The sequence below is a fragment of the Anopheles gambiae genome, chromosome 3 (genome assembly GCF_943734735.2).
Source record: "Anopheles gambiae chromosome 3, idAnoGambNW_F1_1, whole genome shotgun sequence".
NCBI lineage: Eukaryota > Metazoa > Arthropoda > Insecta > Diptera > Culicidae > Anopheles > Anopheles gambiae.
The window spans coordinates 12,160,116-12,173,208 of record NC_064602.1 but is presented as its reverse complement, the minus strand read 5'-3'; the positions used below and the strand labels follow the sequence as shown (position 1 = coordinate 12,173,208).

General features: G+C 39.6%; 1 protein-coding gene and 1 long non-coding RNA gene across 2 annotated transcripts in view; one reads left to right on the top strand and one right to left on the bottom strand.

Moving 5' to 3' along the window:
* Positions 1 to 3,409: 3,409 nt before the first annotated feature.
* Positions 3,410 to 4,063, bottom strand: LOC133392830 (uncharacterized). Its single transcript, XR_009765826.1, has 3 exons — positions 3,858 to 4,063; positions 3,607 to 3,778; positions 3,410 to 3,537 (listed from the first exon to the last, which is right to left on the bottom strand). It is a non-coding gene; the product is annotated as an uncharacterized LOC133392830 (long non-coding RNA).
* Positions 4,064 to 6,009: 1,946 nt separating this feature from the next.
* LOC1275409 (abhydrolase domain-containing protein 2) overlaps positions 6,010 to 13,093 on the top strand; it is a 38,108-nt gene continuing 31,024 nt past the window's right edge. The window contains exon 1 of the mRNA XM_061662075.1: positions 6,010 to 6,784. Coding sequence (XP_061518059.1) covers positions 6,630 to 6,784 — 155 coding nt within the window. The 5' untranslated portion in view covers positions 6,010 to 6,629. The remainder of the gene's footprint in view (positions 6,785 to 13,093) is intronic.

Here is a 13,093-nt window from a genome sequence, read left to right as displayed (position 1 = left end):
GTGTTTATAAAGACCGGTTAGGCATTGAAACAGGAAAATTCAAAATGTCACTTGGTTTAATTCACATTTTTATTAATTTCAATGCTAAGATTAATTTATATCAATCTTCCTCAACGTGCAATGATCGGATGCGTCCCAATACCAGTGAATGTCCTTTCTACATAGCAGAGCAATTTTTTGCTCTTCTTGCACATTTTTGCTTCTTGTTTAAGCCCAAAGTATACATGAAATTAAAAATCCGTTGTAAAAATATTCCTAAAATGATAAACACATGATTTCAATATAATTTTCCGTTAATTGGAATTGAATAAAAGAAGCAATCAATAAAGAAATCAATCACGCACAACCGAGTACCAGGCTGAGGCACTCAATGCACTACTATATCAAGCTGATCAAATTACTTTTAGCATGATAAATAAATCCCCAAATCAATGATAACGAAAAACTGTATGACTGATCTACATCTAATTAGCATCGGCAGTTCAAGGCTCAATGACACGAAACAGATTGAGATGCAATCAAGGCCACCCTTCACACACTACACCCATCCGCTGAATGCGATCAATTTGCGTTCCGCACGTTAATGTCTCAATTAGCCAACGTGTCCACAAATTATCTACCAGCGTAATGATGACATATCGATTATTTATTGACCGTCCGACGGCGCCCGCGTAACGACCTGCTAAAATCCGCAACCACCAATATCAGAGCACCTCACAGCGGTGATAGTAGGTACTGGCTATGTATGTTTGCTTTTTTTTATTTCCCTCGTTTGTTTACGTACGCGAGCAGTTAATTTTTTCCATTACTTTTACTTAATTTTCTTTCCAGCCCCCTGCTGAGCTAAGCTGAGCTGAGCCTAAAGCGCGATGCGCGCCACCACTTCGTGTGCAGTTAATTAACTGCACAACAGCGTCCAATCTCGTACGATCGCGGCCAGGTAACGTCGTGGGGATCGTAGTTTACGCGCAACATGAGAGAGTAGCGGCATCGGCGAAGAAGCTATACGCGCCGGAACGCATCCTAACCGGGCTCACCACACTTTGATCGGTCAAATTACTTTCCAGGATCAATTAAACAGAAATAAACATCCATTACCCTGGGCCGGGGCTGGGCTTTCGAACGGCTTTCCCGGCGGTGTCATAATTATCAGTTGTAAAAGTGTACTTTATTTATGCGCTGAGTGGTACAACATCCCTGCGGTAGCTACGAGCTGCCCTAGACACGCCTGGGAAGCAACCGGCGCGAAGGCTCGAGAAGTAATTAAAAGTTCATGCTCGATTCTGTTCTCGGTGCGTACCACCATTTCTGCTTTCTTCACCTGACCTGGCACGACAGAAACTGACGTTCGTTGCGTCCGTTTAGTGGCAGTAATGATCATTCGCTGAGTGAACAGCAACGGCAACACACACTCACACTTTATAGACAATGCGTTGGATGGGGAGGTTTTGTACACGTTTGAAACTTACCAAAAAGAACCAACGGACGAAACAATCTTAACGAACGGTGTCATTATGTGTGTTTTGGAAAGATGTTTAGGAAACGTTTAGCAGACTGTACCGCCGGAAGAGCTGTAGGTCGAGTTTAATGATTTCCTAAGGACGCTTAATGACTTGGTGTATGAGTAAAGCTTTTCAAGAGCAAGGCTTGCATTAGCTCGATTTGGCCCCTTCCAAAAACTTCCAAATTACACCATTATCTACATTTTGATAATATTTGTTAAATGTAGTCTTAACACTACACTAGCATCTACCAAAAAAAGCTAGCGTGAGAAAAAAGCTTATTGTTGTAATGCGTGTTGCATAGATTTAAGCTTGCGCACACGAAAGCTTGGAAGCTTTTACTGTGGGAAAAGCTCCGCTCAGCGCACAATGACGGTTAATCCGTGTTTGAGACGATTGTACAAAAAGCAGATGGATAGCATCGCATACAAGTTTTGGGTACGGTCGAGATCTTAGATCTGTGGAATAGAGTTCATTTTGGGAGAACACTGAATCGCGAAAGTGTCAGATTCAATCTGCAGGCAGGAACCAGATTCAATCTGCAGGCAGAAGTTTGTAAAGCTATCGATTAGCGAAAAGTACATAAACGCACTGTATGTTTACTCATCATAGTTTGATACTATCCTATTATTTGTTTTTTTTAATACTATATTCACTATCCTTTACTATTGATACTACCAAAACAGAATAGTATCAGAACAGAAACCGTGAACAAGTAACCGGACATCGAACTTACTTTTTCCAGATTTGAGTAAGGATTTTACGGGCCCTACACCAAGGATGCTACAAGGAGGAGAAGGTAGGTAAAGACGGACTCGTTAAGGAAAATGTTAAAAATCTAATGATATAACGACCATTAAAATTAATTAACCTACATCCATGTTTTTTTTTTCAGAAAATTTGTTGACATTTCTTAGTTTCTATCGCTATTTTCATGAAATAAAAACATATTTTTTTCGTGCATTTTAAAAGTTCGGGAAAGACGGGTACCTGATATGGGAAAGATGAATACTATGAAGGGTAAGATATCCATCTTTCTCTTGGATATCTGTAGAAACGTTAGGAGCTCTTGACACTTTTTTGGCACATGGTTGAATATATAAAAAATGGGATGTTTCTTTGTTTCTGAATTTTTGTTGATTTTTAGATTTTTATTTCTATTGATCTTAAATTTAATTTCATAAGAAATCCCACCATAAAATTGAAGCATAAGAAAGATTTTCAATATTTTTTTCGCCCAAAAAAAACTTCAGCCAACTTCCAGGATGAAGATTCTGATGAAATAGTTGTACACACTGGCGAGACCCACTTAAACTCAAAAGTAATACATACGGTTCGATTTGCTGGAGAGGTTAACAGAGTTTCTGAAGAGTTAAAACAGGAAGTGACAAGCATTATTCATGAAGGAGCTAGTATTTTTCAGGTTGGTTATATAAAACCAGAACATCCTGTTTCAAACAAGCAGAGATCTCACCCGATACGAACTAAGGTAGATAATATAATAGTGGAAAAAGTTTTTTCCATACTTTGGAAACTATTGACGAACCACGCTGGACATACTCAATGGGTATCAAAGACTTTCAATGTATGGGGCAAAATTGCTCAACGGATCCATAATCAGCAGTATGGGTAGATTGTGAGAGCTGCTCGAGCTAATTTTCCTGCAGGAAAAACTCCTGAAAATCTAGCAATTTTTTAATCAATTAAACAAGACATTTTAAAAGTGTTTGATGATGAGATAAGTTTGCACGCGTCGAAATATACTGAAGAAGAATTAAATGAAGTAAGAAAATCTGCGATATTCACGTCCACAGATTATCAAAGCATTAACGAACTTGTTGATAGTCGATAAAACTATCCCTATTCGATTGAACATCCAGTTAATCATATAGACTGAATGTTTTTTCGGTTTGTTTCAAGAAGGGGCTTACCTTAAAACACTTGTAGCATCAACCTCAACACCATCTCCTGCTTTTGGTTTGATGATCCACTGTTGAACACATCGGGCTGACAGGAGCACCATGTAATTGTTACTCTGAAGGAAATAGAATACATTTACAATCCTATCCTGTGTTTACATGTCAATGCAATAAGATGCACTCACTTGCAAACGTTTGGCAACAGGGCCATAGTCTTCACCAGTTTTCAAAAACATCAAAATAACGAGCATCGAACAGGGCTCTAGGAAATTCAATAAGGATCGTTACAACGGAATATCGACAATCAATCCACTCGAGTTTGTATTTTCATGTACATGTAGTTCCATCATATACGACCTATAATGAAAAATATAGCAGTACAAATATTGCTTGCACAGTCATTTGTGGAATATGTAATAATATATTGCATACTTACAACACTTTTTACAATAAAGTTCTTCATGATTTGTTCAGTAGCGGCTTCAGAAGCAGTCAAGCATTGGACGGAAAGTGGTTTTGGTGCCAATTTTGATTTTACAAAAAAACGTTAAATGTTTGTTTACAAACAGTCGACATGCTTGACGTTTAGCCGGATTCGTTCGCAATTCCCAGTTAACAAATTTGGCAGTTGTCGTTTATCGTACCCAAATATCGAATTTGAGTTGTGCTCTCAAATTTTGATTTTCTCAAACTGCTGTCAAACAAACGAAAGTAAGAGAAAAAATTATACAAGCTAAATACAAGCATAATTTTGTATTTCTTTTCCAAAAATTCTCTACAAAAATACGTTCGACTGTTTTCAAAAGATGAATATTATAATTTTAAGAATTTTTGACAATTTAATTCAGACGCAATGTTTAACAACAGAAACTTTCTTTAAATACATGTACATTCTGTTCCCGAGTTACGCGGTTTGTGCGTTCCCGAGGAATCCGCGTAACTCGAATATCCGCGTAAGTCGAATTTTGAGATTTTCAGTCAAAGGACATTTGATTACTCGATATTTTTTTTATTCAATTTTGTATTTGTATACACTTAATCATTTATTAGATGCGATTCGTGCAAATCATTCTGATATTTATGGCTTTTAAGTGATTTAAATTTAACAGCAAAAATGAAATTTATACTGCATGGACAATTCTTGAAGCAAATTGCACTGATTTGACAGTTGATGTGTCAAATAAAAAAAACCGCGTATCTCCGAATCCGCGTAAGTCGAGAACCGCGTAACTCGGGAACAGACTGTAATGTAATTGAACACTTCGAAACTTTTGGAACTAATTTGGCAATTTTAAGAACAATGTAAATCAATTCAATTCAATTCGTTATATAAATACAGTAGAACGTTGATTATCCGGGCAGCTCGGGACCGGACGGTTGCCGGTTAATCGATTTGCACGGATAATGGTCCAAGAAATGTCAAATGCCTACAAAAAATATAAAATCCACTATTTTTATGATAAATTCACCTTCAATTAATCGATTAATCACTAGTAGAATATTATTTTAATCAATAACTATAGGTTTAACAACTGTTGATTAACAAAAATGAATTTCGAAAATACCACTAGACACTACAGGGCCACCGACCAAGGTGTATTTATTGAGGAGGTGAATTATTAGCGCGTTTGCCGGGCGCCATCGTTGAGTATTGTTATGTCAAATCGCATACAATTTTCTATACCCCCCTCCAGCCCTTCCCGATTTTTATACCGGAGCCCCCAGTATTGTTATGTCAAGTCGTGAAATGTCAATTTGCTCTGAAGCACTTCACCTCCTAATATCCATACACCTTGCCACCGACAAACCGACGTGACATTTCGAACAAAATGAGCTTCAAAAGTTGTCTCCTTATTTCAAATGAAAATACGTTAAACACTAGCGCCATCTCTATAATGATACGCTTACTACACTGACACAGAGAAGAAACTGCCAAATCCCTGTTTTGTTTTTCTTCGCAAATTCTAATGCGTATTGTTTTATGTACTTCTCACATCTTTTGCATTGATTTGGAAACTTATAAAATGATTTTCCTGGGTGTTTTGTCCAATAATTCTCACAAAATCTTGCCTCACACTTCCTTCGTAATTTGTATTTAGAAAAGTTGTTTACATCGAAGCAGCAGTGAACAGAGCTTACTTTGACAGAAGTGATCGCCTCACTGGTAAATGACAGTACTTTCGTGTGGGACACTTTTGTAACGCCAGTTTCACGTCGGTTTGTCGGTGACAGGGCTGCACAAAAAACTGATTGCCCACTTCATTATCGCTGCAAATGTTCGCCGTACGTTTGAACAGCTGTCACAGTTATGCGCACGGTTAAGCCGCCCGCCGGTTAAACCGCCCCCGGATAATCGACGTTCTACTGTACATTTCATTGCAATAAGCCTTACATATAGCAAAAATCCTAGACGCTTTTTATCATCTCATTTTCTTGCAATTAGTTCAAACCCCTTCGTTTGAGGAATTAAAAAGGATTCATTGAAAAAGGGAACTAAGTTCTGAAGCGTCATATAAAACCTCTTAATTGACAGCAATGTGCTCGTGCCATCCACCATCTGTCAACTGTGTCAAACTTTGCCCATTGGGCAGTGCGGTTCACACAGCTAGCCGAGAAGGTTCCGCTGGATACTGTTTACTGTTTAATTTTCCCTGCACGCGCAACGAGACGGGTTTTTCACAGCGACTCACGGCGAATCGGCCAATCGGCACGCCGTGTTGCGAAGGAACAAGCATTTCCTATCGCTGGACAAACCAGCTGGCTCTGTCTGCGTGTGAGTGTGTGTGTGTTTGTGGCCGGAAAACACAGCCGCACTGCGGAATGCAAAGAAGTTGGGTTAAGGATTAGGGGAGTTGTGTGTGTTTTTGCCTGTGCTGAATTCGAAAAGTGAAGGTGGAAACCGTAATCCGTGCTCCGGCAAACGGTGTAAGGGCCAAGCGAATCGTTAATTGGAAGCCTTTAGTGAGTGTGTGCGGCACTAGGCAGTTCGTTCCACACACATCCACGAAACAGTGTGCACCGCCTGCTACAATAAACGTGCAAAGGCTGTGAATTTGTGAATTGCAAGCGAAAAAGGAGAATCGTGTTGAGTGCTTGTGTGCGGGCAACCAGGTCGCTACTTGGCGCAGTCCTTTCTCTCCGTCCCCTGCCCCTGCGTGACAACAAATTGCGTGAAGTGTGAATTCAAAATTCCTCCAGCAGCAGCAGCATGTCGCCCGCATTCCTGGCGGTTATCGCCGTCATACTCTGCATACTGTTCCGGATACTGAACGTCAGCAGCACGCCACAGATCCCCAGCATCGTCTGCAAAGATGGCCAGTTCATGGAGTGCTTCAACAAGATTGCCCCGATGCTACGGGAACCGTAAGTCATTTCATTGTATTTTCTGTGTGTTTCGCCCCAACACTCCCATCTACCCAACGGAGCAGCAATTAGCGCTGCTGCTGCTCCCATTCATCATTCTGAAAACTCCACCTTCCCCCACACGTAGCGGCGCATATTCGCTTCCATGTGTGTGTGCGTGTGTTTCCACGCCTTTTTGTTTTGATTTCGCATTTGCACTCGCTCTCCTCTCTGCGCCGTCGCCTATTTTCGCGACCGAAGGCCAAGCTTTCCCTCGTCAATGGAAGCGTCTAGATGGAAGAATCCGTTCATACGGAACCGTTTCTGTCGTGTGTGTGTTTGTGGAGTCGGTGGAGGTGGAGAGGTGTGGAGCAGTGTGAAGGGACAACGCAAAAGCCCTGAACCCTGTCTCTTTCTCTGTACGCATTTCAACCCGCCACCAGGCACAATGGGGCGATTTTGGTGCAGCAAATTCAAAATCAAAGCAACCGTTGCGCTGGTGGCGGCTTACGGTCGCCTTGGAGACGACCGATACGCTGTAGCGGAAGCTCTCCATTCCCCAAAAAAGGGTTCCCTTCTGTTAGGCGGCAACCGTTCATCCCCTCCACCCCCCTCCCCCTCTCCTGTTTTCTTTGTGTATGCGCACACGTCGTTTGATGGAGAAAGTTCCAAAAAACGTCGCAATAACATGGGCATGGAAAAAGGGCGTGAAGTCGAGAAAGGTGCAGACAATCGGCTGTGTCCGTGTGTTGCTTGTTTTTCTTGTACACATACACACACACTTCGGTGTACGGCTGGGCAACAGGAAATTGGACCATGTTTGGGAGTTACAACCAAATTATCATACAATTCACGGGAGAGACGAGACCCGGATCGGATGCACCAGGCGAGGTAGTCAATTATGCGGTAAATTATCGTATTAAGATATTGGAACTATGGAGAGATGATCGTTTGGTGAACTGCTAACAAAAGTTTACACGTTGGTAAAACAAATCATGCCACGTGGTTCTGTAATTTGTTCAATGTTTTACTGCACCTATGAAACTTAAACAAAAATATTATATTGATGTAATGATGGTTTGGAAAACGGTGATGTTACCTCAAATGGAAACTTAATACAGTATGACATTACCAATGCAAATTATAAGATTTGTTGGGTATCAAAGCGATATTGTACGTTATTTTAATGATTTGTAATATTTTTAAGCATTTTTTAAATGATTTTCGCTTCAATCAAATGATTTTTTGTTCCAAGTTCGAATGATTTTCGTTTTCATTATAATTCATTAACATATACTGATTGTATACTATTTGGTCTGGGCACACTTGCTAGGAGACGTGATAATGCCCAATGTACGTATTGATCCAAGCATATTATCGGTGAAATAGATTCGCCATATTTATTGGCAAAATGTAGTATGAATGTTCGCCCTAGAATGCTTCGTAATTATAGATTAATAAGAACTAACCTTACAAGATGTGTGTATATTGAGAACGACCCTCAGAATGCGATGACCCGTAAATTCAATCAGCGTTACATGTTATTTGACTGGCACCTCTCTACAAGTTTTCGTCTTAATTCTTATTCACTGCGTTTGATTTGCTGCTTGTTGTGTTAGTATGTTTTATGATTATTTAAGTTTACTATTTACTCAGTAGCAATACAATTAAACAATACTCATCTAGCTTAGAGTAGTCTACATAACAATTATCAGCTTTTTAACTTCGGACCTACCTGAAGTAGACAACATCTAATTAACTTCGGACCTATCTGAAGTACTCAACATAAATAACAAAGTAAAAACATGGTACAAAAGGGCTGTTATGACAAAAGAATAAATAAATACATAACTTAAAGCGCTACTCGCATATCTTGTATGGTGCTATTAGATTTGGTAGAAGGAATTGGAATCAGTATGTCAAAGCCCGTTTAACAGAAGGTACTACGACTCCAAAAATGAATTCGGACCGCCCTATCTAGATTCTGTACCGTGAGGAATTTAACTGTCAGAGAGCTAAAACAACGTAAATAAAAGCCCATTTTCAATTAAATGGAAGGCTGAACAAAAGCAGACATGCTTTCCACGTGGTAACAAGCGTTTGAGTCGTTCAAACAGAAAAAAAAAAATATAAAACCAATTCCATTGCAGATTCCCTGCACGTTATTACACTGAAGACAAGAATTCGAATGTCATACATCTCGCTCTGATCGATTTTGACTGACGAATTCCAATTCGATCTACCAAATCTAATAGCACAAGTAAAGATTCCAGCCCGAAGAGCTGGAATAATTAAAGAGTTACGTAAAATTGCGGAATAAATCCAAAAATCTGTATTGTTCTATTGGTCCATACAATAAAATCAAATTATAATATCCGCTTTTTTACAATAGAACAAAACTTGTGGAACATTACGTTCATTTCCGATACGTAAGATAACTCCTAATAGACAAACCCCTTTAAAAACATAAAGACATAATGCTTAAAACTAAGCATCAATTCGTAACATTTAAGATATTCGTTTTAATGTCGATGTCGAAAAGAAAGTTTAACTTTAATTGCTTATTTTGGAACATTTTAAGCTTGATCTTTTCTCATTTCACATCCTTATTGTATGTGCTCTCCTTTGCCGTGATTTATTTCTCAAGATATATATTTGCTTCCATCCCATTGAACGAGATCTGCAGACGTTGTAAACAACCTTAGATGATGTTGGTGCAATATTCCATGTGCTTAAATTTACAACGCATGTAATAAAAGCCCTCCCCCCCCTCACCCCCTCTTACACCCTTGGAGAATGTTCTCGTTCACACTGATATTGGTAGGGGGAAGGACCAGTCGCCCTTGCGCCAATGCCGCAGCTGGAAGCGTTTCCACGGCACGGCACGAAAAGCAGAACCGGTTGTGTAAACGGTTTGCCGGCGTTTTGGTCGCGTTTTTTTTTTCTTTCTTTCTTCCTCTCCTCTGTTTCTAGGTCAGTTCCCCATTGATGGCTAGCGGCGGTGAGGCTAAGAATGCGTCAGCAGCTTACCATCTATCACTTACTGGCAGGAGCGACGGCGTCAGTAGTCGAATGCAACAATGTGTAGTGGATCGGATTAGTCGTTCTTCTATACTCCCTTTTTATCATTTCCTTTCTTCTAAGCAATGTTTTGTTCACACAGTTTATTTAAAGACTGTGTTTCACATGCCCTTTCGAACGAATCACACACAAAGCGACACTTACATCATTCGTGAGCTGCCTTCGCACACTTGTCATACGACTGATAACGACACAGCGGGCTAGACTTGTTCTAGAATACGCTCACTTATCAGACTGCTTTAAAAAAAGGGCATTCTTCTTCTCTCTCCTGTTTTCTTTGTGTTTGCGCACACGTCGTTTGATGGAGAAAGTTCCAAAAACGTCGCAATAACATGGGCATGGAAAAAGGGCGTGAAGTCGAGAAAGGTGCAGACAATCGGCTGTGTCCGTGTGTTGCTTGTTTTTCTTGTACACATACACACACACTTCGGTGTACGGCTGGGCAACAGGAAATTGGACCATGTTTGGGAGTTACAACCAAATTATCATACAATTCACGGGAGAGACGAGACCCGGATCGGATGCACCAGGCGAGGTAGTCAATTATGCGGTAAATTATCGTATTAAGATATTGGAACTATGGAGAGATGATCGTTTGGTGAACTGCTAACAAAAGTTTACACGTTGGTAAAACAAATCATGCCACGTGGTTCTGTAATTTGTTCAATGTTTTACTGCACCTATGAAACTTAAACAAAAATATTATATTGATGTAATGATGGTTTGGAAAACGGTGATGTTACCTCAAATGGAAACTTAATACAGTATGACATTACCAATGCAAATTATAAGATTTGTTGGGTATCAAAGCGATATTGTACGTTATTTTAATGATTTGTAATATTTTTAAGCATTTTTTAAATGATTTTCGCTTCAATCAAATGATTTTTTGTTCCAAGTTCGAATGATTTTCGTTTTCATTATAATTCATTAACATATACTGATTGTATACTATTTGGTCTGGGCACACTTGCTAGGAGACGTGATAATGCCCAATGTACGTATTGATCCAAGCATATTATCGGTGAAATAGATTCGCCATATTTATTGGCAAAATGTAGTATGAATGTTCGCCCTAGAATGCTTCGTAATTATAGATTAATAAGAACTAACCTTACAAGATGTGTGTATATTGAGAACGACCCTCAGAATGCGATGACCCGTAAATTCAATCAGCGTTACATGTTATTTGACTGGCACCTCTCTACAAGTTTTCGTCTTAATTCTTATTCACTGCGTTTGATTTGCTGCTTGTTGTGTTAGTATGTTTTATGATTATTTAAGTTTACTATTTACTCAGTAGCAATACAATTAAACAATACTCATCTAGCTTAGAGTAGTCTACATAACAATTATCAGCTTTTTAACTTCGGACCTACCTGAAGTAGACAACATCTAATTAACTTCGGACCTATCTGAAGTACTCAACATAAATAACAAAGTAAAAACATGGTACAAAAGGGCTGTTATGACAAAAGAATAAATAAATACATAACTTAAAGCGCTACTCGCATATCTTGTATGGTGCTATTAGATTTGGTAGAAGGAATTGGAATCAGTATGTCAAAGCCCGTTTAACAGAAGGTACTACGACTCCAAAAATGAATTCGGACCGCCCTATCTAGATTCTGTACCGTGAGGAATTTAACTGTCAGAGAGCTAAAACAACGTAAATAAAAGCCCATTTTCAATTAAATGGAAGGCTGAACAAAAGCAGACATGCTTTCCACGTGGTAACAAGCGTTTGAGTCGTTCAAACAGAAAAAAAAAAATATAAAACCAATTCCATTGCAGATTCCCTGCACGTTATTACACTGAAGACAAGAATTCGAATGTCATACATCTCGCTCTGATCGATTTTGACTGACGAATTCCAATTCGATCTACCAAATCTAATAGCACAAGTAAAGATTCCAGCCCGAAGAGCTGGAATAATTAAAGAGTTACGTAAAATTGCGGAATAAATCCAAAAATCTGTATTGTTCTATTGGTCCATACAATAAAATCAAATTATAATATCCGCTTTTTTACAATAGAACAAAACTTGTGGAACATTACGTTCATTTCCGATACGTAAGATAACTCCTAATAGACAAACCCCTTTAAAAACATAAAGACATAATGCTTAAAACTAAGCATCAATTCGTAACATTTAAGATATTCGTTTTAATGTCGATGTCGAAAAGAAAGTTTAACTTTAATTGCTTATTTTGGAACATTTTAAGCTTGATCTTTTCTCATTTCACATCCTTATTGTATGTGCTCTCCTTTGCCGTGATTTATTTCTCAAGATATATATTTGCTTCCATCCCATTGAACGAGATCTGCAGACGTTGTAAACAACCTTAGATGATGTTGGTGCAATATTCCATGTGCTTAAATTTACAACGCATGTAATAAAAGCCCTCCCCCCCCTCACCCCCTCTTACACCCTTGGAGAATGTTCTCGTTCACACTGATATTGGTAGGGGGAAGGACCAGTCGCCCTTGCGCCAATGCCGCAGCTGGAAGCGTTTCCACGGCACGGCACGAAAAGCAGAACCGGTTGTGTAAACGGTTTGCCGGCGTTTTGGTCGCGTTTTTTTTTTCTTTCTTTCTTCCTCTCCTCTGTTTCTAGGTCAGTTCCCCATTGATGGCTAGCGGCGGTGAGGCTAAGAATGCGTCAGCAGCTTACCATCTATCACTTACTGGCAGGAGCGACGGCGTCAGTAGTCGAATGCAACAATGTGTAGTGGATCGGATTAGTCGTTCTTCTATACTCCCTTTTTATCATTTCCTTTCTTCTAAGCAATGTTTTGTTCACACAGTTTATTTAAAGACTGTGTTTCACATGCCCTTTCGAACGAATCACACACAAAGCGACACTTACATCATTCGTGAGCTGCCTTCGCACACTTGTCATACGACTGATAACGACACAGCGGGCTAGACTTGTTCTAGAATACGCTCACTTATCAGACTGCTTTAAAAAAAGGGCATTCTTCTTCTCTCTCCTGTTTTCTTTGTGTTTGCGCACACGTCGTTTGATGGAGAAAGTTCCAAAAACGTCGCAATAACATGGGCATGGAAAAAGGGCGTGAAGTCGAGAAAGGTGCAGACAATCGGCTGTGTCCGTGTGTTGCTTGTTTTTCTTGTACACATACACACACACTTCGGTGTACGGCTGGGCAACAGGAAATTGGACCATGTTTGGGAGTTACAACCAAATTATCATACAATTCACGGGAGAGACGAGACCCGGATCGGATG